Below are 25,846 nucleotides of genomic sequence, written 5' to 3' on the forward strand. Positions count from 1 at the left end.
TGGTTATCACTATCACTTTGGATTCCATGTGTCTGACATAAAATTTACTGTCTTTCTCCTTCCAAAGTGGTTTTCCTTAACAGAAACTCCCATATTCCTATTTCTGCTCATTGCTTTATTTTCTTCTGAAACATGCAAGTTTTTTGTTTTGGGTTTTTTTTTTTTTTTTTTTTTTAAGGAGAGGAATTAGTTTAGTATTCTCTTCATTGCTCAAAGTCATCAGTCCCCAAGATCTGTTGATTTTTCCTTAGCTGGTTCACCTAGTCATCTCTTTCTTACTGTTACCATAGCTTCCATGAGGATCCAGGTGTATAATTCCTCGTGTTTTGGACTGCTCTCAGGACCTCCAAAGAAATCTGTCTGTCTCCAGGCTCTTAGCCCTGTGGTATATTTTGAAATCCCAAGCCAGATTTCAGTTTTCTTAAATATATATTTCTCATTCTCTTCCTACATAAACTTCTGAAGTATTTCTTCCTTATTTTAGTGGTGTTAAGTAGGGAACACACCAAATCACACACCAAATAATTATACAGTATAGCATTTTATTTCGTGCTTTGTATGTGCTAGGTACTGTGCTAAGCACTTTATATGCATTATCTTATTTCATTTTCCAAACAGTTCTATAAACTAGGTATTGTTATTATCTCTGTTTTATAGATGGGAAACAAAGATAAGCTAATTGCCCAAAGTCAAACAGCAGCTAAGTGTCAGAGTCAGGATTTGCACTCTGAGCCGTCTGACATGGTAGGCCAAGTGCTGAAGCAATAAGTTCTTTGCCACCTCTCCTCCCCTTTTAATCAGGGAGGCATGTCAGTGGCTGGGCAGGAGCCATAGAAGGCAACTGTCTAGGAGGCAGGTCTGAACACTCTTATTCAGGCTACACTCCTACCCAGACTAGTAGAGTGCAGTGGTGCAGTGATAGCTCACTGCCGTTTCAAACTCCTGGCCTCAAGCTGTTCTCCTACTTCAGCCTCCTAAGTATCTGTAACTACAGACACACCCAGCCTTTTCTTTACTTTTTCTTTTCTTTTCTTTTTTCTTTCTTTCCTTTTTTTTTTTTTTGAGATAGAGTTTTGCTCTTGTTGCCCATGCTGGAGTGCAGTGGCACGATCTTGGCTCACTACAACCTCTGCCTCCCAGGTTCAAGTGATTGTCCACCTCAGCCTCCCGAGTGGGTGGGATTACAGGCATGCACCACCATGCCCGGCTAATTTTGTATTTTCAGTAGAGATGGGGTTTTGCCATATTGGACAGGCTGGTTTCAAACTCCTGATCTCAAGTGATCCACCCGCCTTGGCCTCCCAAATTGCTGGGATTTACAGGTGTCAGCCACCACTCCTGGTCCAATTTTCTTTACTTTTTATAGAGACAGGGTCTTACTGTGTAGGCTGTTCTTTAACTCTTGGCCTCAAGTGATCCTCTTTTCTTGGTTTGGGATTACAGGTGTGAGCCACCATGCCCATCCTTACCAGCTGTTCTTCAAAAAAACTTAAAGCTCTCATTCATAAAATGGGTCCATAAATTCATAAATTATAAAATAGTAGTGCTGCTGCCTCCTCCTTTGTGACTACCTTTAGCCTTCAGGTTGCCACTTTGTGATTTTTTTTTAAGATTGTCCTTGATGTTTAATCATAAATTAATTTCACTCTATCAAAAAATATTTGGGATGACTTCTGAAAATGATCCTGGTCCCTACCTCACTTCCTTTTGGCTCCAATTTTTATTCTTATTAATTTGAGGGGTTTAGCCTGCGAGAAGAATACTGACTGTTGTGAGAGTGTTGAAGTAGTCTTTATAAATCTTTGCTTCCTTCTCTAGGCATGTAGAATTTATTCATTCAGCCAGTTTAGGGATCTAACAGTGAAGAAGATACATAAGGTCCTGCTTTCATGGCTCTTGTATTTTACTGGGAAGAAATAGCTATAAGCAAGTAAACAAAATGCTTACAGATTGTGATAGCACCTGGCATTTAGTAGTTTCCCATGATGGTGGTTGTGACTGGGAAATGGGCATCTGTGTGCTGTGTGTGCACCAAGAGCCACAGTACAAGAGTGCTTTGCAAAAGCACACGTCTTTCAAAAAGAGCACACATACACATGTTCCTTATGTTTAGTTAGTCCCTGGTTTAACCGTCTCAGGCTTAGATGCAACATATGGCTTTTACTTTGTTATTTAGTTACCTAACTTCAAAGAGACTGTCAACAATAATGCTCTTCCTATGGCAAAATTAATATAGCATCAAGCCACTTTCACAGGTACTATGTTTCTTTTTTCCTCCTTTTTACTCCCCAGGATGAAATGGGACCTAGAATCAAAGAGGCAATAGGTTTTCTCTATATACCTGTAAAAGATTAGCTTTTCATCATCGGGGATGATGCAAGCAGGAAAACTAAATGCAAGAAAACAGAGATGAAGCCAAAAAGGACAATTTCTGATTGTAATCACTGGTTTCTGTTTCATATCACTAAGCAAGATGAGAAAGTTTTGTAGAGTTTTATAAGAACAGCTTCCACAGTTCTAAACAATGACCTCACCCTCAATGCCCTTGCCAGGTGCTTAGCCCCACTGTGAAAACATAGGTTGATTTTCAACATGAAGCAAGCCAGAGTATGGAGTGATATTTTCAGGCGACAGTTGGGGCTCTATTGCCTGTAATTAGCACCTCTTAACCCTCAGACTTGCCCCTGCCTTTTTCAGGCTGTTGAAGCTCAAATCCGAAGTTTTGGACAGACGCCTTCTCAGCTACTCATAGAGCCCCATCCTCCCAGAGGTTCTGCCATGCAAGTGGTAAGTGCTCTTTTTACTCTCCTTATTTCTTGCCTCTCCTTCAGATAATGCTTGATATTCATAACAGTCTTTCACTGTGCTTGAGTTTCTCCACCACATGTGGCCATGTTCTTCTTATGCAATATTTGTTAACCTGCTAACAACCAGCAGATGTTATTGCCTTGTCTCCTGGAGTCTTTGAGAAGGTAAAGGTTGCTTCAGTACTCTGGTATGTCATCAGTTCGTGTCTTGTGTTACAGAATTAAAAGGTCGATAATTGTCATGAATCCTCACTGTAGGATAAAAGACTCCAGACATAGGGTTGACGACTTTTCTGGTTTGATCCTCTGAGTTTCTAGATTAGTTTTGCTATTGTCTTTATTCTTTACATTCCAAAAAATTTTTCGCTTTGGAAATTTTAAAACAAATTCTAATACATAAGATACTGTTACTGAAGGTCAGGAGCCACAGTGGGGAGAGAATGATGGTTTGGTATAACAAAGCACCCGAAACTTAGTGACTGAAAACAATATTTTATTTCTCATGATTCTGAGGGTTAGATGAAAATCTTTCCTGCTCTTTTCACCTTGGCTCACTCACACACTGCAATGGGGTGTGCTGATGTAGCCAGGCTTCTCTTTCCACATGGTCTTTTATCCTCAAGGAAGCTAGACCAGGCCACTCCCATAGTGGGAGTAGTTCCACAAGAATGAAGACAGAAGTGGCCAGACTTCTTGAGGTTTGCTTTTGAACTTACACATCATTTATGTCACATTTTATTGGTCAAAGCAAGTCAAAAGTCAGCCCAGAATCATGGGTAGGGAAATAGAGTTGAGCTACAAAATAATGTGGCTATTCTACCTCTATAGTTCCCAAAATTTCAGGGGAAAATTCTTGAAGGAGAAAAAAAAATTAGAACAGTAACAAAAGGAATTGCATGATTAACATCATTCTTAAGGAATAGACTATAGATATTATTTTTTAATTGTGCCTCATAAAAAGAAGTTGCTCATTGCTGTTTTAAATTAAGAATAGAGACTATAAAGTCTGTTCCTGTAAATATAATGAATAATTATATAAAGTCAAATTCCATTTTGTTGTGTAGAGATGGCAGGATTTTGATAAATACTGGGAAGGAAAGAGTAGCAGTGAAGAGAGTAAGAAATAGAGAGGAGGCCCTGCTACCTCTGGCTCTTTTTTCCTTTCTCTTCTCCCATAATCTTTTTCTCTGTGTCTTTTTTCCCCTCTGTGCTCTTTGTCTTTTTCTTTCTTCTTCCAGGATTTTTTTTCTCCTTCTTTCTCCAGCAATATGAATTGGCCATCATAAACTATACACATTTGCATACACAAAATTGTTTGCATCACTCTTTCCCCTATATGTTTTTAAATCAGGAAAATCAGATTTAGATGAACATAAAGAGTGACTTTAGTGGGCAGAAGACTATACAAACAGCGAACATTTAGCAAGAACAATGGAAGATAGTGCCATAAAATAGTAAGAATGATTTATGTTTGCGTTTGGAATTAGCTTTAGTAATAGCTTGCCATTGAGACACAGGCTGCATTGGTGCTGGCAAATGGAAGCACCTCCCCTGCTCCATTGACTTTCTGCCGGGGTCACTGCCCAGCCTTCCTCCATGGCAGAGGCTTATTGACTCATAGAAGCAAAGCACCTTTGCTATCTTGAGGGTGAGAAGGCTGAGAATGCTCATGTTCATATAAGGATGGGAGGCCGTCTTTTCCATTACCTTTATCCTCTAAACTAAATACCTGAACTCCTCTTCAGACTTGCACAAATTGTGTTTTTCACTTTGTGCATGTGTGCATGGTGGGGAAAAGGCATTTTAAAAAGAAACCAGAATTGTCAACAAACATACACTGAATCTGTGAAAACTGATGAAATCTAGCTAGCAATTTCCTACTTGTATCTCAGCCTTGGCTCACAGAGGTGCCCAGGATTAAAAGAGGCTTTGTTTCTCTTATCCCTGTTTTACCAGTTGCTCTGCTCATCTGCAGTGGCGCCATCACTGCAGAGTAGCCCAATAGGGTGGGGTGGCTTTTCTTATTTCTAGCGCTTCTCATTCATACTCTTTAGCCAAGGATATGATAGAATGCCCAAGAGAGTTTTCTGCTACTTGCCTGCATCAGGAGCTCTAGTCAGGATGGGTTGTGCAGGAGCAGACTGGAGGGACAGATAGTTGTACGAATGCAGTGGACAGTTCTGGATATGGTGTCTGCAGCTTGCTGTGGAAAGTGGCTTGTCCTTGCTGTGTGGCTTAGAGTTGGTCCACCAGAGTCATTGTGTAAACAAGAAATTCTTCCTATACATTAGAGATTTTTTTCATGTTTTTTAAGGGCATAAACATTGGAACCATTCAATTTGAGCCTGATTATATTTATAGTATGAGGTGTTAAGCTCTGAAATATGTATGTACTTCCTTTCAGTGAGACTTTATGATTATGCTGTACTCTGATTTTCTCTGAGTTTATAAATTGACTTTAGTAAATATTCTTTAAAAACTGTATAATTGAAAAATAAGACTTGGTATTTAGAAATGATGTTCATTTCCTTTTCCCAGGACTTCTTTAAAATTAGCTTATGGATATTTTGTTTCATGTTGCTCCTTGTTTTTCATTTTTACCTAATTTCACAGAATTCCTTAAAAACTGTATAAAAAGGTTCTTTGTATGATAAAAACTACTTATTTATACTAGGGTTTTAAAAATCAAAAGCCACATGTTTATTAATTGTTTTTAGTAACATTCAGATGAGCTTCCCCATTACCCATCAATGCACCCCACCACACACACACACACACACACACACACAAACACACATGAATATAGCAGAAATTAAAGCCACCTCGTGCTGCGTTAAGTGCATGAGCCATAATATACACCAGGTGTAGTAATTAGCAGGCACATGAAGGCTGCCTATTTGTCTGGTTTTGCTGCTGTTGCTGTATCCCCCTGTGTTTTCACACCATCAGATAGTTGGATTTAATTGAGGCCACATCAGATGAGGCATTACTGACACCTTTAATTGAATGAGCATCCAGGGAGGATTAACTCATAATATTGATTGGCTTTTAGCCACTTGCTCAGAAGGGTGTCTGGGTAGCTTATTAGTTGCCTTTATTTACACCTTTATGCAAAGAGTGCAAATAGGAATTCTTAGTGCAATATGTTTTTCTAAGTACTCTTAATAACTTTTTTAAAAGGACTGATAATAAAAATGCAAATGTATTTAATTTTTTATTACCAGTTCTGAATAAATGTGTGTTAAATATATGTGCCTCCACATTTACATATACCTGGTGTTTTGAAATATAGCAGAAGGAAAGCAGCCAGAAACATTTCATCAGTGTTCCAATTCTGAATGATACTAATCAGCTATTAGAAAACAGACATGGTAGGAGAGAATTGCTGAAAATGTACAGTGCAATTACTGTATGATAGCATACTACCCCAAAGTATAAATAAAGCCGATAAATCAGAGCAGTGTTATATATGTCTTGGATTATGACATATGGGTTGTAAGAATGTTCCAAATCCTTAGTAGTCTTCAAGATTTATTTGGTTGCTGGTTATTAGAACAGACAGTGAGTCATTTAACATTTTCAATTACTCTCTGTTTTTCAAAGGAGAAATGAAAACAGTCTTGAGCTTTAGTTTTGTTTGTCTTTTAACCAACAGGGAAGAGGAGCACCTAGGTATTTCTCTTTATTCCTAGCTACAGCAGAAGGTGGTGGCATTTGCATTACAATAGGCAGTGTTTATGATTTGGTAAACTATATAAATATATTGTTTTTACAAGTACATTTAATTATGCATTGCTTGCCAACATCTTTATAATTAAGTTTGCATATTACATTCGTAAGTTATTTCTCGACTGTAATAATATATGCATGTGGTCTAACTATTGTTTATAAATGTATTTTTTATCTCTTTATAGTTGTCAAAATCTTCCTGCTAACTCAACACAACTTTTGATGATCTTTGGAAATTACCTTGGCTTGCTTTTATGCCTGTTGTCCGTTCTTACTCTTTTTTAGTGCTAAAAGATCATTATTTGATACATGATAGCAACCAGGATGATTTAATGCAATCCCCAGCATTTTGCCTATGTAGATTCTCAATCAAATCATTCTTTTAGTTTTTCATGGCAGTGGGGAGGGAAAGCGAGCTCATACAATTTATAAATTTTAAAGTGTTTCTGTTAATGTATTCTACTTCAATCCCCCAAAATTCCAACTAATGACATACATGAATAACAGCCAAATCATGACTGCTGTTTCTACAAGCCTTTCTGCTCACTGTGCTTCCACTTACAACTTGTGTTAACATGGTCTTCCTCTTCTTTTCCTGTACCTCTCTCTTTCTTGTCTTCCTTTGTCTTTTCCTTTTTGTATATTTGGGTCTTGTCATGCCCACTCAACAGTATCTCCTCCTGCAGAGTCCATTGATGTTCACAGACAAAGCCCAGCAGGATGTTATCATGGTCCTCAAGTTTCCCTCCAACTCCCCTGTTACTCACGTGGCAGCCAACACTCAGCCTGGTTTGGCAACTCCTGCTGTAATCACAGTCACTGCTAACAGGTTATTTGCCGTGAACAAATGGCACAATCTTCCTGGTAAGTAAAGAAATAACATTATAAGGCATGGTAACTGCTGAACACTGTATAATACACATTTAAATATATCGTATCTCAACATTTAAGCTTTCCATTTTCAAGCATTAGTCTGAATCAAATTGTTCAATAGTTTGAAAGGCTTAAAAAAGGCCCATGTGAGGCATATAGTACAAATGTTAAAACATAAACTATTGGCCGGATGTGGTAGCTCACGCCTATAATCCCAGCACTTTGGGAGGCTGAGGCAGGTGGATCACGAGGTCAAGAGATCGAGACCATCTTGGTCAACAACGTGAAACCCCATCTCTACTAAAAATACAAAAATTAGCTGGGCATGGTGGCGTGCGCCTGTAGTCCCAGCTACTCAGGAGGCTGAGGTAGGAGAATTGCTTGAACTCAGGAGGCAGAGGTTGCAGTGAGCTGAGATCGCACCATTGCACTCCAGCCTGGGTAACAAGAGCGAAACTCCATCTCAAAAAAAACCAAACAAACTATTTTTTAGCTTCTGGTGGTTTATCTTTATCCTTGGAGATAAATATTGTTTCTAATACAATATTTTAATATGATATTCTATATTGTGTCCATAAACAGTATATATTTATTTATCAGATGTTTCACTTTTTTACTCATTCATTTTACTCAGTATACACTTGGTTTTTTTTTTTTTTTTTTTTTTTTTTTCTAATTTTGTTTGTTTTTAGAGTGAAGTGTCGTAATCATAGCTCACTGTAGCTTTGACTTCCTGGACACAAGCAATCCTCCCGCTTCAACCTCCTGATTATTTAGGACTACAGATGCAGACCACCATGCCTGGTTAATTTTTTTTTTTTTTTTTTTTTACTTTTCATAGAGATGGGCACACTGTGTTGCCCAGGCTGGTCTTGAACTCTTTGCCTCAAGCAGTCCTTCTGCCTCAGCCTCTTAAAGTGCTGGGATTAGAAGTGTGAGCTACTATGTTCAGCCACAGTAAACACTTCTGATTGTCTACTATGTGCCAGAAGCTGTACCTTTTTATGCTGGCATAATATTGGTAGTATTTCTTGAGGATAATAGAAAAAAAAACACTTAGATTACATAGCGAAAATACCGTATATCTGTAAGTACCTTCTATTCTTCCAGTAAGTGTTCAACACAGTTATGCTCAACTGAAATAACTATTAGAATCATAAACAGTGCAGATTTGAAGAGGCATGAAAGTTTATCTGTTCCAGCCATTTTTTGCCAGTGAGGACACTGAGCCCAGGGAGCTTACCTCATTCTGCATGAAATATGCCCAGTCAGTGGCAGAGTTTGAGCCCAGGTTTTCTCACTCAAATTTTATGACCACCCTTCTCTGATGTATTCTCTCTCATCAGAGCAGGAAAGTTGGGACCTGGATTCAGCACTGTTCTTTTTGGCCACCAGTTAGAATTTTTTGGAAGAAGAAGGAAAACGTTTTAAAGTTCTAGAGATTGTAGGCTTTTTTCCCAAGCCATTGTTTTAGATAGGAAAATTTAAAAGATAAATTTTAATAGTTCATGAAATTGTCATTAAATCTCTAAAGTGTACATAAAGCACTGCTCATTACAATACCTGAAATAGTTGTAGAAATACAAGTTCTTGAACAAAGACCTCATGCCAAATTAAATTCAACAGCTTTCACAAGGGAACAAAATCTACATTCAAACCAAAACTTGGTACATTGACTAAGCTCATTATGGTATACCTCCCACAAAGAATCTGTAGTTGGTATTAGAATTGATTATATATAGCCATTTTCCTAGCTATATTGGAAATGAAACAATGAAAATAAATGCCAATATTTAATTACAAAATAGATTTCAGAAAAGGTAGAGACAGTAAAAATGAAGGCAGGTATATAATGTCTCTGTTATTATGTCTTTTTATTCCTTTTTCTTTAAGTGAACTTCTCTTAACAGAAGTTAATATGTATGCAAATAACACACTTATATTTTGGGACTAAGTATTATAATTTAGTTAAGAAGCATAATTTTTGTTTTGTTTTGTTTCTCTAAACCATGTTTTCTATTTAGAAGAAAAACATGCTGGTGATATGTTCTATCAAATACACTAGAGGATTTACGTACTCTGTGTGCAGTTACCCTTAAAGCATTGCACCAGCATGTGTGACTTCAGGGCACCACTGATGACGCTTATCCTGGGTGGCTATTTGTGCAGCCCTGAGAACTTCCTCAGTTTAAACAGAGTGACAGCACACATGAGGAGGGGCAAACCTTGCAAGGGCTGGAAAGCCCTGACTGTTCTCTGGCCCCATCTTTAATTTAGCCTAGGAGGAGCTGGCTCAGAGGGAACTGAGCTGGCTCAACCACAGGGCTCCTAGGTCTCCAGCTGATTTCAGGTTTTAGCACTGATAACCCTAAGTATTGATGACCAAGCTTCTGGCTTTCACCTTTCCAGCAAATCCAGGTCCCTCACTAAAAAGCTTGCTTCCCTCAGTACCTAGTGATCAGATACTCTCTTCCCCACTTCCAATTTTTATATAAATAAATATGTAAAGTGATTTAGGGGTAAAGTCCCACTGCTGGAGTACCACTTAGGATGCATCTAACTGTTCCCAACCCTGGCTCACCTTTCTGTAAGATAGCTGGGGAAACTGCATGGTTCTGCAGATTCTACCTATATTTCTCCTCAATGAGCCATCATTATGTCTGTAACTGTCATTAGAGATGTTTGTCTTCACCCTTTCCATACATACTGCCTTGACTGTATGACACAGCAACTCTTCATCAGAAAATACAAAAGTGGTAACATAAGAATATACCACAGGCGGTTACCTTTCTAGATTGTGATATCCAATTTGAGCTGCACCTACAACTAAGAATATGAAGCATTTATTATATTAAATCTATGCTTTATTTTAGATATGTTTACATAAATCTAACTTTTCATTCTATCTCTTGCTATCTTTACCGGTCACCATGCCTTGATTTAAAACAAACATCAAAATTCCCTGAAAGTTTTTCTTCAGTAAATATTAAGTTCATATTACAGTATACATATTTTTTAATGTTAGGTTCTGTTTCTTTTCTGAGGATCTATGATTTCCATAGCTCATTTATAGACAGCCAGCTCCCCTCAGTTCTTTGAGTAGTGTCTAATTTAGAAAATAAATAATCCTTAACCTCCCTTCTCTTTCTTTTTTTGTTTTTTTTTGTTTTTGTTTTTGTTTTTGTTTTTTTGAGGCGGAGTTTCGCTCTTGTTACCCAGGCTGGAGTGCAATGGCGCGATCTCGGCTCACCGCAACCTCCACCTCCTGGGTTCAGGCAATTCTCCTGCCTCATCCTCCCGAGTAGCTGGGATTACAGGCATGCGCCACCATGCCCAGCTAATTTTTTTTTTTTTTTGTATTTTTAGTAGAGATGGGGTTTCACCATGTTGACCAGGATGGTCTCGATCTCTTGACCTCGTGATCCACCTGCCTTGGCTTCCCAAAGTGCTGGGATTACAGGCGTGAGCCACCGCGCCCGGCCCTCCGTTCTCTTTCAAGAGACCTTGGAAACCTCCAATAAATAGAGAATAACAGTAGCAAATGTTTATAGATCATTTTCTAGTTTCTAAGTACTGTTGTAATCATTTTTTGTGTATTAACTCAATCTCCTCAACAACCTGAGGATGTAGATTCTGTACTTAGATTGGACCATATAAAACTGCATTTTTTAATAGGTCAAAACAGTCAGGTATTGGCACTTTCATATGGTTCAGTCTAACACATCCAACCTATTTTATAGATCAGGAAATTGACACAGAGATTACATAACTTGACCAGGGTCATATAGGCAGTTAGTGGCAGAAGTGGGATTTGAGGCATGACCAAACCACCTTAAACCCATTTCACTGACAGTTTGGTTTTAACATTTCTAAGATCTCCGATTCTCAGAGAAGTAGAGAAAAATTCCCAAGGTATTAGTGTTGATTGACACTGGTATTGCTGGAAGTGAGTGGCACTGTTGGGTAGACCAGAGGCTGTGGAACATTTTTTTCTGGTCCTCCCTTGTGAGCATCCTGTGATTTCTTTACCAGCAGAGCCAGTAATCAGCAAAGACAAATACCTTTCTTTCTTTCTTTTTTTAAAGGAGTCATTGTGGTTTCTTTTCTTCAACTACTTTATTTTCTTATACATACTGTAATTTCTAGTTCCAATATTTTACTTAGGTATTTCATCAGTACCTTCTAAACATCCTTTCAAAAGTTGATATTTACTAACTGGAGAAACTATGACAGAGTAAGTTTAAAATAACCTAATGAACTTATTGAAATGTACCCCATAGTTAGTTTCAACCCCCCAGAGACAGAGAGATTTTCTAAAACCTGATGGTAAGACAGGAATGCCACAAGGGGATCACAGGAGAATGGAAAATTCCATGCAGCAATTTCTTGATTAGCAAAAGAAAACTACTGAAGTAGCTACAGAAACTAGGAGCTGATAAGACCCTCAAAATCCAGGGTGCAGGCCAAGCTGGCTGAGACTGTCTGGACCCAAGATGGCGCTGAATTTGATCTAGGGCTTGATGTAAAACCTCATTATATGCTCATTAACATACAAATCACACACCCACCAGTGCCATGACTGTTCCGGGAACACCGATATTTGGTGTAAAAATGAATGGCACCACAGTTCTGAGAAATCACCACCTTTTCCCAGGAATCTTCATATATTCCACTCCTTTGTTAAAGAAATTCATAGAGATAGGAACCCCAATCATCCTTGTACATGACTCTCTCTTGAGTACACCCGCACTCCCCTTTTGAGTGTGTACTTTTTGCTTTGCAATAAATCATACTTTCACTATTTTCTGACTTGTTCTTGAGTTTCTTCTCACCATGGTTTCAAGAGCCTGGTCACCAGCCAGGGTTGAGGTCCCACTGGCATTTGGGGACCTCCCCTAACCCACTGTTATCAATGGCATTAAGCAGAGCTCTAATACCAACCAAGCAATAATGTGAATGCTTGTGAGTCTATAAAAAGTAGATACTGAGCAGGGTGAATGGCTGAGTCGTTTGGGGAAAATAGTTTGGAAAAGGGCCCAGAATTTAACTATCAGAACTATGAAGCTAAAAAGAGAATCTATTCTGAACCCTGTTTTATGGTTTATGATTTGTGCAAGGTTGCATCAGGTAGTTCCTGATTCCTAATATACTTCCTCTCTACCAAAAGTCCTTCTCCCTTTCACAGTTAAACCGCCTGCAAAACCTCTCTTCAATTATAAAATAAGTTTGCCCGAATCCTTAAAACCAATTTGAGAATTGAACAAACTATTCTTAGGATAGATTGATTTTTGTTATTCATTTGCTTCTCAGGGTATTTTTAAATTGAAACCATGGAAATATTAAATATTAATAAAACTTATTTTTAAGCTCTCAATCCAATCTTTAAGAAAATATTTCAGCCAAATGCATTTAACTGAAACATTTATCTGTGGATAGCTTTCTTTATTTTTATTCAAAGTTTCAATTGATTGATTTTAAGTGATGGATGAAACATTAAATGTTCTCTGACTTAGAGCTTTCCCTTTCTCCGTCATGAATTGGCATTTTTGTGGATCCTTTGTGTTCAAAACTGCCTTTTTAAGAAGTAACCAAAAAATAGTATTTGCTACAGTCAGCAGATGGTTGTCACATTTTGTTTTCAGTGCGCTTTACCACTTAATTTTGTTTTGTTGCAGCATCAGAGGTTGCCAGTCAAGCATCTGCTATAGCTTATGGCCGAGGACTGGAGCCACTGCTGATGGCACATGTTCAGAGCGGCACTAATGTAAAATAAATGTTTAATAAGCTAGCCATAAAAGCACCTGGATTTTTGTTCTTTAAATTTCGCAAAACTGCATGAAAGATTTAGAGATTGGAAACGATTCTACATAAGGTTTGACTTATGCATTTTTATGTAGTTTAGTATATAAAAAATAATGCCTTTTTTCTTTATCTTTTGTGAATTCCAGCTCATCAAGGTGCTGTGCAAGACCAGCCATACCAGCTGCCAGTGGAAATCGATCCTCTCATAGGTCTGTCACTTCCTTCTCTCTTTGCGATTCATTAAGCTCTGTATGGTGGCCCTGAAGTGTAGATTACAGTTGTTTTTCACTTGCTGGTTGCTGGGAATGGAATTTTCCTGATAAACCATTTGCATGCAAATTGGAATGCAATGAGCTGTGGCTATGCTGGTATTTCATCAACTCCCCCTCGTTGGTTTGCCTAATTTGAACAGGCCTAGGACGCATGTCACTGAAAATTAATATGGATGCTGTAATAATGTGTGATTGAGAATGCGCATGAAGTACTGTCAGGATAATATTGGATCTTTTCATCACTCAGACTTGTTGATGAGCAGGAGCAAGGCACGTTATGATGAATTGGTGCACCGGTAATGTGATGGAGCTCCTTTGCTAGGAAAATTTTCATAATAACAGTGGGGTTCTTAGCAGTACTGTGTTATGAAAAATAAAACTGTAGTGCCAGGGTTTCATCATTAAAGGAGATCAATCCTTTCTTCCTAGACCCTCTGTTCAGTCTGAGGGGATTAATATGCAATTGCAGAGCAGTTTCAAAGTTGAAATATATTGCCTAGCCAATGGTAGTGTTAAGATATTTGTATTCATTTTCCTAGGGTCCTACAGCCCAGTAAATTGCCATTGGAGGTTAAATTTGTTCAGGGGAGAAAAAATAGGGAGGAGACCAGAAAGAGCCATTGGGATGAAATGAGCATCTATCTGCAGCAGATGACTTAGAATATTTAATTGCTGTTATGCTTTTTGAGTAGATTAGTTGAAATCTGTAGTTTAGCATTTTTCATCCTTACATGTGGGGATTTCAAATGTGGCATCACTAAGAATGTTAAGCCTAGATTTTGAAGTTATTTAATAACATCGAAGTTATTTAATAATTTTTAGAATAAAAAACTTGCTAACCTGTGGGGTAATGCTATCGGCATAGATATTTAGCTTGCAATTTTGTCAGATTTTTCTGGCACAAATAAATTTGTTAGAATTTTAGTGTTTTTAAAGAAAGCATATGAATGAGCAGTTTTATTATTTTCAAATCCAAGATGTTCCATATATGTTACCATTTTTGTCTTTAAAAACCATTGTTTCAATGGAGAGCTAAATGGCTACCACTAGCAGAATGACTATCAGGATCAACAAAAATAACCTTAAGCTCTAAACCAACTCCTTTATCATTTCCCCAAGTATAACCAAAAATCTAATATGTAATTATCTATATGAAGGATAAATACCACTCTGGTTCTTAAATCTTGTTTTTCTTTGAGTGGATATGATTTGCCATATATTAAAAAAAAAACTAAAATGCTCACTTGGGTAGTTTAAAAGTCAGGAAAATAATGAAGCCCATTTGCTGAGTCATTTAAAGCATGATTTCTGAATTTTAGACCCATCATTTTCTTTGCACCTTGACAATGAATATTCTACACTATAAAGTCTAATTAAATGAATTCAGCAGTTGTTGTAACCCTTTAGAGGAAGTATGGGTAAACTTTTTTGGTAAAAGGCCAGATAGTAAATATTTTAGGTTGAGTATCTCTAATCTGCAAATCTCAAACCCAAACTAGTCCAAACTCTGAAACTTTTTGAAGACCATTGTGACACCATTAAGTGGAAAATTCCACACCTGACCTCATGTGGCATACATTAAAAACACAGTCCAAACTTTATGTCAGTCACAAAATTATTTAAAATATTATATAAAGTTACCTACCTTTAGGCTATATATATCAGGTCCATATGAAACACAAATTAATTTTGTGTTTAAACTTGGGTGTCATCCCCAAGATATCTCAATATATACAAATATTCCAAAATCTGGAAAAAAAAACTAAATCTAAAATACTTCTGGTTCCAAGTATTTCAGCTAAGGGAAACTCAAGTTGTTCTTAATTCTGCCAGTATAGAGAACAGAAGTGACCATAAAGAAAATACAAATAAAGGAACATAGCTGTTTTCTAATTAAACTATATATACAAAACCAGGCATGGGCTGAATTCAGCCTTGGATCATAGTTTTGCTATCAACGCTCGAGATTACTGGTCAACAGACTTTATTCCTCTACCTCCTAAAAGAATTCTTTAAAACCATGTACCCTCTCAGACATTTTTAAGTTGACATCTAAAAGTTTTCATCACAAGTTTAAATGGTTGCAAAGGTTATAAGTTCTGGCAGAGTGTAAAAATTGTTTAATATATCCAATGGAATCTAAGTATCAGAGTGAATTGATAGTAAACAAAATTTTAATATATCTAATAGAACCTAAATATTAGAGTTAACTGATATTCAATATTTTGTTTCTAAAAAATACATTAAAAACCCGTTAACATTTGGAAATTTCACATTATTACTTTTTAATCTTGAATTTATATTTTTATTCTACTTCCCCCAGATCATATTATGTTAACATTAAAAAATTGATTACCCTATTATGCTTTTCAGCCGTAAAAATGTATTTGGAAAGTTAAGCATATGTATTCAATTTAAATTTTAAAAGTTCCTATCACCATAAGGCTCAACATTTAAAATAAATTTATCTGTATTGAGTGATTATTACAAATATTAATGTACTTATAATTATAAAGTTTAATAAGTGTTTATTAACATAAAATGAACATTGATTGGAAATATATCTTTAATGAAATAGACAGGGCTTCCCCCCCACCCCCAGTTAAGACATATATTCCTGGATCAATATTATTTAATGCTGCACAAGACAGGATTTGTCAGCAGGTCTATCTTACTTGTTTTTATAGATGGAACCTCTGAGTAATGTTACTTTCTTTAGAAAATAGATGGGAAAGAGCTTTGTTTCAACTGTGCCACTCAAATCTTTGAACTCTTTCTGCATTAGTGGCAAAATTCATATAGTGAGCTATTACTAAGAGTTATTTTTATGGTTTATTAAATTATCTATAATTTTAACAGTCTGTCATTAAAACTTATTTTTAATGATCTACCAGTTGACAGCATGATTGGATCTTCATTCCATTTTATTGAAAGCAGTAAATTGGAAACCACCTGACTTGCAGAATGATTTGATATCTATACATTCACTTTTCAGTAGCACTTCATCATTTTGAACTGTCCCTTTATTGGGGGCAAGAAATTATATTCTGGGGTAAAGTATATGTCCTTATTTTATCTGGTGGAAGAAGGGCATGAGAAAGTGGAGGTAAGAGGACCACTCACAGGAGAGTTCTCAGGCAAATCGATTTCAAGTGGTAAAATATATTAAAGTTGAGAAATTAGAAACTTGCTGGTTTTAACTTCTGAACCTGTGTATCTCTTAGGAAGTCTTATATCTCTAAGGGTATGCATACCCTAGTTTGAAAACTGCTTATCTAGATAAATATACCTTAGCTGGATGGGGGACTTGGCAGTGTTAAATTACAAGTAAGCACCTGCTTAGAAAATAGTTCATGTGTTTGCTGAGGGGGGCATCAGCTTTTGCCCATGGGTACTTTGTGGTCACTCAATTCAAAATTATGTACATGCCCAAATCTGTTGAGGTTCTCCCAAGAGATCACCCCAACCCCCCAGAAAAGATCACAAAAGTTTATATCATAGGAGCAAAAGTAATATAAACACTGACAAGAATAAACATGTCTACAGTTCTCATGTGGAATGAAGTATTGCAGTAACCAGTATAGAAAGTACCATATACCTTGTTTTAATTGCTAGGTTTATTGGAATTTTAAAAAATTGTATCACACAACTTCAATGGGACACTTGATAGTAATTATTGGATACTGTCTCTGTAATAGCAATATGATATCCATAAAAGCTTTTCTCATCTGCCAGCAACTTCCCATTGTTAGAAAGAGAGAGAAAAAAATGATTCCCAACAAGGATTCTGCCTTTTTTACTACTATCACTTTCTAAACCAGTAATCCTCCAAAAGCATATGAAGCTTCCATTATGAAATAGTTATCCAATAATCTTAAATAGTTGTGTCCACAGACATTAGCAGAATTCTGCAGTATTGCACATGTATGTGTACACGTGTGCCATATTGTATGTGCCATGAGGGCATCAGACCTCTGTGTTCCCTGTGGTTCCCATCACAGCATTGGAGAGTATTTTGAATACTTTTTTTTCTTCTGTTTTACTTTCTGAGTTTTCTATTAAACTACCCACATTAACATAGTTTTTACATACAATGAATAGAATATAGATATTTCTGTATGTTTAATTTTTCAAAAAATTGAAACATGATAAAAAGCTTATGCAGAAGTTTGTTCTGATTTCTGGTACAATCGAATTTCTTTAGCAGCGTAAGAATCCTTATTTATACTGGAGAGATGATGGTAAAATAACCCTTAGATCACTAGGAAAGAAAGCTCTCTATTTGGTTGGCCTTAATGCCAAAAAAGGCGTCTCGGTGAAGATTTCATTTCTGATAATGGCACACTCGATGGTATATTTCTGGATGATTATTACTCTTCCCATGTGCTCGGTGTTGCTCTATGTCTGACCTTTTTCTTTGTGACAAACCCCATCTCAGGTGCTCTGTAGCACTTGGAAAACACACTGCCGAGCCTGTCTTGTTTTATTGCTTAAATAAAGAGTAAGAAAGTGGCAGTCTGCTGTGCTTTGACTTTTTCAATTACAAGAATCTTTAATAAATAGTCATTCTACCCTTTCCTTACATGCAAGTGCAGTTGTAAACAGGGGAAATGGGAGTTCCCATCCAGTCAAATTAAAGACCCGTTAAAGCCAAAGTAGTACAAGATGCTACAATATTTCAAATATATGACATTTAAATCCTAATATCTCTTCCTTGTGACAAAATGTTAAAGGTAATAGATTGTCACAACATGAACTGTTCTCATGACAATAAATGTAATGAGATTGTCAGAAACACAAACCTAACTGTGATGCAATCTGGAGATTGTAATCTAGTTTGGTTCTGCCCAAGAGCTAGAAAGCATGTTCTGTGAATTGTGTACTATTTTAAAATTGTAGTGTTATTTTTTCTTTCCTCTAAGCAAAACTTTTTAACTGAGATATTGAATTTACCTACCCACATTCTTCCAGCAATTGGATATGTTTTCCTACTTGAATTTTCAGTTATTATACTTAAAGATCAAGTATTGTTATCTGGGAATGTGTCTCCTCTTCTCCATCACTATAGAATTTCTTTGCCCATGTGAGTTTAACAGTTGTTTTTCCTCCCTATTCTTACAGCCAGCAATACAGGAATGCATAGGAGACAAATCACTGACCTTTTAGACCAAAGTATTCAGGTGCATTCCCAGTGCTTCGTCATCACTTCAGACAACCGCTATATTCTCGTCTGTGGCTTCTGGGATAAGAGTTTCAGAGTCTATTCTACAGACACAGGTAATTTTCATTTTCTTTATCAGTGAGCTAAACTTTACTATAAGTATCATTGGGAGGCTTAGAATGCATTCTCATTTGCTTCTTTCTAAAAATTATAAAATCCTAATTTACAAAATTAGGATTGCCCTTGTAATACAAAATTACAATGCCCTTGTCTCCTTATTTTGTAAATAAGGATTTTTTTTACAAAATAAGGAGACAAGGGCATTGTTTTCCCTCTTCAAATAATAATCTACTATATGTAGTTCACTATTAAATTTGCTTCACCATGTTTGTAAGAGATAGTTTTTTATAGTAGGTTTGTGTCCCAAGCTCATGCTTACAGAATAAATGATTCATTTTGAAGGCAAATCCTGGTATGTAAATAACATGCATGAGTATATGCATAATCTCATGGCAAGTGCACGTACATAGAAGGGTATTTTCTCACTTTTGTATTATTTAAAGGATTTTCTTTTTCTTACTTGAAAGATTCATTAAGTCTAACTCTTGGCAGTAGATCTCTTGCCTCTACCCAATTCTGCGTAGAATCTTGCTGAAATCTACACCATCATGAAGAAAAGTAGCTGACTATTGATTTTATGTGTGACAGGAGCTCCTGTTAAAATGTAAAAGTTTTAAGTCTATATATTCATTTACATGCATCTCCCTAAGACACAAACCAGCTCAGCTCAGTCTTACAGAAGATCTGGTTGAGTAAATGTTTATAAATTTTTGCATTTAGGAAATTGAGAAACATTGAGAAATTTAATGGTGTCCCTTAAAATATTTTAGAAATTGTTAGAGGATGAAATAAAATTATAGTAAATATATAGTTTAATATTTCAAATAATTAAAATGAGATAGTAATTTATTAGAGCTAATTGATCTACAGTCATGTGTTGCTTAACAACAGGCATACATTCTGATAAATGCATTGTTAGCGGATTTTATCATTGTGCAGACATCATAGAGTATGCTTACACAAATTGGGTGGGATATCCCAGAATAATGTAGGCTCTATGGGGTCACCTATTGTTCCTAGGCTACAAATCGGCACAGCATATTACCATACGGTATACTGTAGGCAATTGTAACACAATGGTAAGTATCCGTGTATCTAATACACCTAAAAATAGAGAAAAAGATAAAAAACATTCCACTCTCTTCTGTAGGTAAAAAATAGTAATAATAATAAAAGATAAAAACTGGTTTACCTAATAGGGTACTTCCCATGAATAGAGCTTGTAGGACAGGAAGTTGTGCTGGGTTGACCCAGTGAGTGAGCGGCCAGTGAATGTGAAGGCCTAGGGCATGACTGTACATTACTGGAAACTTTACCAAACTCTGTATACTTAGGCTACACTGAATTTATTTTACAAATTTTTTCCTCAGTAATAATTGGTTTACTGAAACTTTTTTACTTTATAAATTTTTTAATGATTTTAAACTTTTCAACTCTTATATTGCTTAAAATACACATTGTACGACTGTATTAAAATATTTCCTATATATCTTTACTGTATAGCTTTTTTTCTATTTTAAAATTTTTTAGAAAATTAAGACACAAACATATAAATTAGGCTAGGCCTCCATAGGGTCAAGGTCATCAATATCACTGTCTTCCACCTCCACATTCTTGGCCCACTGGAAAGTCTTCAGGGGCAAGAACACGAATGGAGCTGTCATCTCCTATGATAACAATGCCTTTTGGAATACCTCCTGAAGGGCCTGCATGTGCCTATTTTAGAATCAACTTCTTCTCTTTATATGTAGAAAGAGTTTACGTTAAAATAACAATAAAAAGTATGGGATAATAAATAGATAAACCAGTAACAGAGTCATTTATTTTCAAGTATTATGCACCATACGTAATGGTATGTGCTATATCTATACACATCTGGAAGTGCAGTTAAGTTCATTTACACCATCACCACAAACGTGAGTGATGCACTGCACTACAGTGTTACCACAGCTCTGATGTCACTAGGTGATGGAAATTTTTCAGCTTCACTATAATATCATGGGACCACCGTCATATATGTAGTCCATCGTTGACCAAAAAGTTGTTATAAAGCTCATGACTATATACTATGAAAGTAGATATTTCAACTGAAACAGAGACCTAGATATATCTTTATTTAATGTTGTAGGAATTGAAAAATCTTTTTAATTGAAATTCCTAGTTATTTAAATGCCTTATGGTAAATCATCTTTCCGTCTTGTTAATAATCTTTACAAAATGTTTGAGTCCATACTCCTGCCTTAATAAATATAGTATATAGAACAATTAATGTTTGGTTATTCAAGGAGTTTGTTCTTGAACATCTTTTTATCATTATTGTTTGTTATATGGAATTGATTATGTGGTTTACTTACAGTTTGCTCTTTATTCTGTAGGTGTAGGAAAGAAAACATCACCATTCAAGCCTTTCTGATTATTTGGGCTTTTACTAGATGTTTAAGTCTATGGGGTGGATTACTATTGAAGCTAAAACACTCCTTTAACCTTCTCTAATAATGCAATGGCAAGTTTTCTTAAAATGTATTTATGCTTATAAATTTCCTCACATTTGTCAAATTCAAACATTAGCTTTTCTTTCAGCCATGATAATGATAACCCTTAGCAATATTTGACCTCAAATTGTGCTCTTTTTGCACAAACTTTCAGGTTAAACCTATCACACCCTTTCACAAGATTTTCTTTCTTTTTTTCTGCTTATTTTAAAGAGACAGTTGGAGTACAGTGGCACAGTTATGACTCACTGCAGCCTCAAACTCCTGGGCTCAGGTGATCCTCCTGTATGGTCCTCCCAAGTAGCTGGGACCACAGGCACATGCCACCACACCAGCTATTTCTTGATTTTTGTTTGTTTTTAAAATTTTTATACAGACAAGGATCTCACTCTGTTGTCCAGAGTGGTCTCAAACTCCTGGAGATTTTCTTAAATATTCTTTTGAACTTCATATTGTTTTTCCACATATTTTTTAAGTGATTAAAAAATGTTTAAACCTGAAAATGAATTTTACACTGTAAAACAGAACTAATAGAACTGTAAAGCAGTCTTTTTGGTTTACAGTTCTATTAGTTTTGGCAATGCATTGAGTAGTTCACCACCACAGTCAAGGTGCAGAGCACCCCCACATAGCCTGTGCCACCTACTAGAAGTCAGCTTTTTACACCACCCTCAACCTCCTGGCAGCAACTGATCTATTCCCTATCTCTAGTTGTGCCTTTTTTAGAATGTCATATAAATGGAATCACAAACCATGTCAATCTTTGGTTTTGACATTCAAGTTTTTTTAGTTTGTTGACATTCTATATTACTGCTTTTTAAAGCATGCATTATTAATATTTGTAAAGTAAAGCTAACTTCACTTTTATATACTACTACTAATTGAAATCCGATATTCACACAGTTTTATAGAATTTATAAAGTTCTTTCACATGCTAGGTATTGTTTCAGTCTCATAATAATCCTGTGGTGTGGACAGGTGTCTTATCCCCATTTTTCAGATGATGAAACTGAGGTTTAGTGAGATTATGTAACTTGTTGAAATTTATGTAGCTAATAGTGATAGAAGTAGGCCTTGGACCTACCTCTTCTAATTTTAAATGTAGCATGCTTTGTGATTGTACCATGTTATCTCATCCAGGTGTTACTATTCAGTCACTTTTCTTTGGGAAAATGCTGTAACTGGTAATACTAAGTTCCTAATATGTCTGCCATGTTACATTAGACTTAAGAAACCTGATAACATTATTTTCCTCTTTCAGAATACCTTCTAATGTACTGTTTTTAAAAAATATGTGTATTTGTGTATAAAATGTACAAATAAGGAATAGCTTTAAACTTCATTTCAGTTTAAACTTCATTTCAGGGACCGACTTAGCTTGCGAAATAAAAATATTTATACTTACCAAAAAAGTTGTAGAAAAATTCTCAAACAATAGTCCTGGTATCTTTCTTAATATCAGGTTTAAAAACTCTGATGCAAGTTTTATTTAAAATAATTTCAGTTGGGGTAAATATGTGTTTTTGTTTTTATGACAATAGGAATATTAAATATTTTTTCCTCAGAGAATCAAGGGAAAATTGTGTGATCAGTAATATATAATGGCAAAGCTAGCACAAGTGTTGAATTCAATTATATTTTAGCACACAAGCCAAAAAAAATCCTTCTCTTATTAGATTGCGGGGGAGGGAGGAGAAACATGGGTTGTAACAGGAAATTCTTTAAACATAAATCATGTTTTCGGGCCACAACCAGAACAGCAGAGGCAACAATAAAACCTTCCCCTGGCAGTCGGAATTATTTTCAGGCCACATTTTAGATTCAGTGGTGCAGAGGCCTGAGCTTGAATTTTTTTATTTGTAGCACAGCTGTCAAATAAAACATTAACTAGAAAATTTGTTCTGTCAAAAAAGGGATATTCTAGTGCTTGTGGTAATATTTGATATTAGTGTGTGGAGAGGTGGACTGGTATTAAAGGAAACAAAAAATAAAGGTTGAGGAACACTTATGAGATTATCAGAAAATAATTTACCAAAAAGAGCAGCAGGTATTTATATGCTGTGATTTATTTAGGAGGAGTGAACCTCAACCTTAGAGCAATAACAAATATTGCCGAGGAAGGCTGCCAGAACAGGAAAAAGTAAACTTAAAAAATAATGTTTTCCAGAGTTGAGCCCAAAGTATAAATTGTAAAGAATAAAGTTAATTTGTGTTAACATATAAACCCTTCAATGTGACTGCTTAAATGTCACTCTCTCATTTAGGTCTTCCCTGACACCCACTGTAAATTTGTTCTCTCTTGTTATTGTCATTAATCCAACGTTGTTCTTTTCTAATACTTATCTGTATTCATCAGTATATATCTGTTTGGGTTTAATGACTGTCTGTCTCACAAGACTGTAAAGGCTATGAGGCAGGAACCATGTCTATTTGTTCACCACTGTATACAGGTAAGAAGGACTAATGCTTGGCACTTAATAGGTGCTAAGTATTTGTTGAATGAAAATGAATTTTGATAACGTTTTGGGAAATAACCAAAACAGTAGAAGATTTTAGTTTAGGAACCACGACTGAATACACGTTTCCTTACACCGACACTGGAGAAACAGAGCAGTGACTTCAACTCATGAGAATTAACATGTGAATCTTGTAAAACTCTGCCCTATATTTAATCCATTCCACTCTTACAGCTAAATTTTTTCCCTTTGTCCTCACATGAGTTGGAAATTAATTTACCAACTGAATAGCTGCTCTTTGCAAGCCTCCTGCTGCACAAGGAACACCTGGGTTTCCTCTGTGTTGTCTAGCTCAAGTACCTGGTTGGTTATTTCACTCATCCTTGCTCCTACAACCCGCTGAAATAAGCTTGCCTACATGTAATGTATTTAAATCATGCCTGTATTTTATGTGCTCTCAGCATTTAGGCATAGGCTAGAGCAGAAGTCACCATATATACTCTATGATCACATCACTATATGATGGATTCAGTTTCTTTCAGTAGTTAAAATACATGGATTTAACCTTTGATTTTCTAGTTATTAATAAGAATGCTTTCAGCTACCTAACTTTCATCTTATCCTATGTAAGGTCTGCCTGTACTCTGATACCGCCAATTTACCACTGAACCTCCACATTTTATCATGTAAATTGGAAATGAAGTAAAAATTATTAGATATTTCAAAATTTGCTCTTCAATTTTTTTTAATTTTTGAAAGTCTTAGATTCTTCTTCCTTTTATTCTTTATCGATATAAGCTACTTTTAAATGAAATGTTTTGGTGTCAACTTAAAAGGTTGAAGGAATTCAAAACTGAACATTTTGAACATTTAGCAATTAGAGACACCTGCTTTGAAATCCACTCTCCCTTAATCACAGGAGAAAAAAAGTACTACATTAATTTTGCAATTTTAGATTGAAATCAATCTGATTTTAAATTTATTAAAAGTAGGCTATATGCAAGATTGCCACTCATGAATGAAAACATGTATTTGACTTTTCCATCTGATATAGATAATATTTCAGAATTTTATTTCTAAATTTTCAGCCTTCATAATAAACCTTAGGTTTATTAAAATCAAGAATTAAAAAAATTTAAAGTAAATATTATATTTATTATCTTGAAAAGCTAAATACACTTTATATGCCAGTACTTGAGACTTTAACCTTTTAAGAAGTTTACAGTGTATTCCAGGTTAAACATATAAACTATTTAGGCATATTAATTTAATTTTCAGCTTAGTAGCCTTTCTTTTTCTTGAACACAGGAATTATATTTTATAACCAAAATATAAACGCTTATTAAAAAAAGAGAAAGCCACGCTGAATATTAAGGGTAGACATTCTATGACACTCATTTGTAGACTCTGTAGACATTTCAAAGGAAATATGTTAGCTAGTAACTCTAAAGATGGAATGGGGGTCTGCCACAGATATTTAATTCTTTAGACAAGTTTGTGTGAATTATTACCACCGTATCTGGTTAAACAAAGATTCTTAAAGGGCTTTACTTTTTTTCTGACACCCTTACATGAAGAAGTCTTATGTGTTTGAAGTCCTAGATACATATAGTAAGTATGTTTTCTGGGTTCCTCTCTAAGTCCCCAGTCTTTTACATCTTGATTTCACTCTCAAGGAATTTTCATCAGACTATTAAGACAAATTGCAATCACAATGTCTTAGTTCTTTAATCATAATTTCCATATAATCCTGATTTGAAAAGTTAGAAGCTCTCCAAAGTGACTTATATTGTCTTTGTATAGACCACTTAAAAAAAGAAATATGTTAAATCTTCACTAATTCAGAGACAGGTTTTTATCAGTGACGTCTAAATTATAGAGTACTTTTACAGAATGGCAACTAAGTTTTGTTTTATTTTGAATCATATAGAGTAACTCAAGAAAGTGTTAAAATGGTTCCAAAAGGGGTTTCCTGGGCCTGCTTTAATCAGTAAACATGATTCATTTGTAATTTACAGAAGCCATTCGTAATGATACAGTGCTATGGTCCTCAAGTATTATTTGTCGAAATAGTCTTAACACATACCTTTCAAAAATGTTAACACTTTTCAATTGATTTTTTTTTTTTTGGTTG

At 35.7% G+C, this 25,846-nt stretch overlaps 1 protein-coding gene across 6 annotated transcripts in view; it reads left to right on the top strand.

Moving 5' to 3' along the window:
* The window catches only part of LRBA (LPS responsive beige-like anchor protein), a 772,728-nt gene that overhangs the window by 709,920 nt on the left and 36,962 nt on the right, over nucleotides 1–25,846 (top strand). For 4 of the 6 annotated variants that reach the window (XM_017970205.4, XM_008992610.5, XM_054253608.2 and 1 more), the window contains 4 exons: nucleotides 2,698–2,787; nucleotides 7,208–7,400; nucleotides 13,358–13,420; nucleotides 18,605–18,760. In XM_017970205.4, the coding sequence (XP_017825694.2) occupies nucleotides 2,698–2,787; nucleotides 7,208–7,400; nucleotides 13,358–13,420; nucleotides 18,605–18,760 (502 nt within the window). The remainder of the gene's footprint in view (nucleotides 1–2,697; nucleotides 2,788–7,207; nucleotides 7,401–13,357; nucleotides 13,421–18,604; nucleotides 18,761–25,846) is intronic. The other 2 variants (XM_035294467.3, XM_017970207.4) reach the window with 1 other exon arrangement.

This window comes from Callithrix jacchus, chromosome 3, assembly GCF_049354715.1.
Source record: "Callithrix jacchus isolate 240 chromosome 3, calJac240_pri, whole genome shotgun sequence".
Taxonomy (NCBI): domain Eukaryota; kingdom Metazoa; phylum Chordata; class Mammalia; order Primates; family Cebidae; genus Callithrix; species Callithrix jacchus.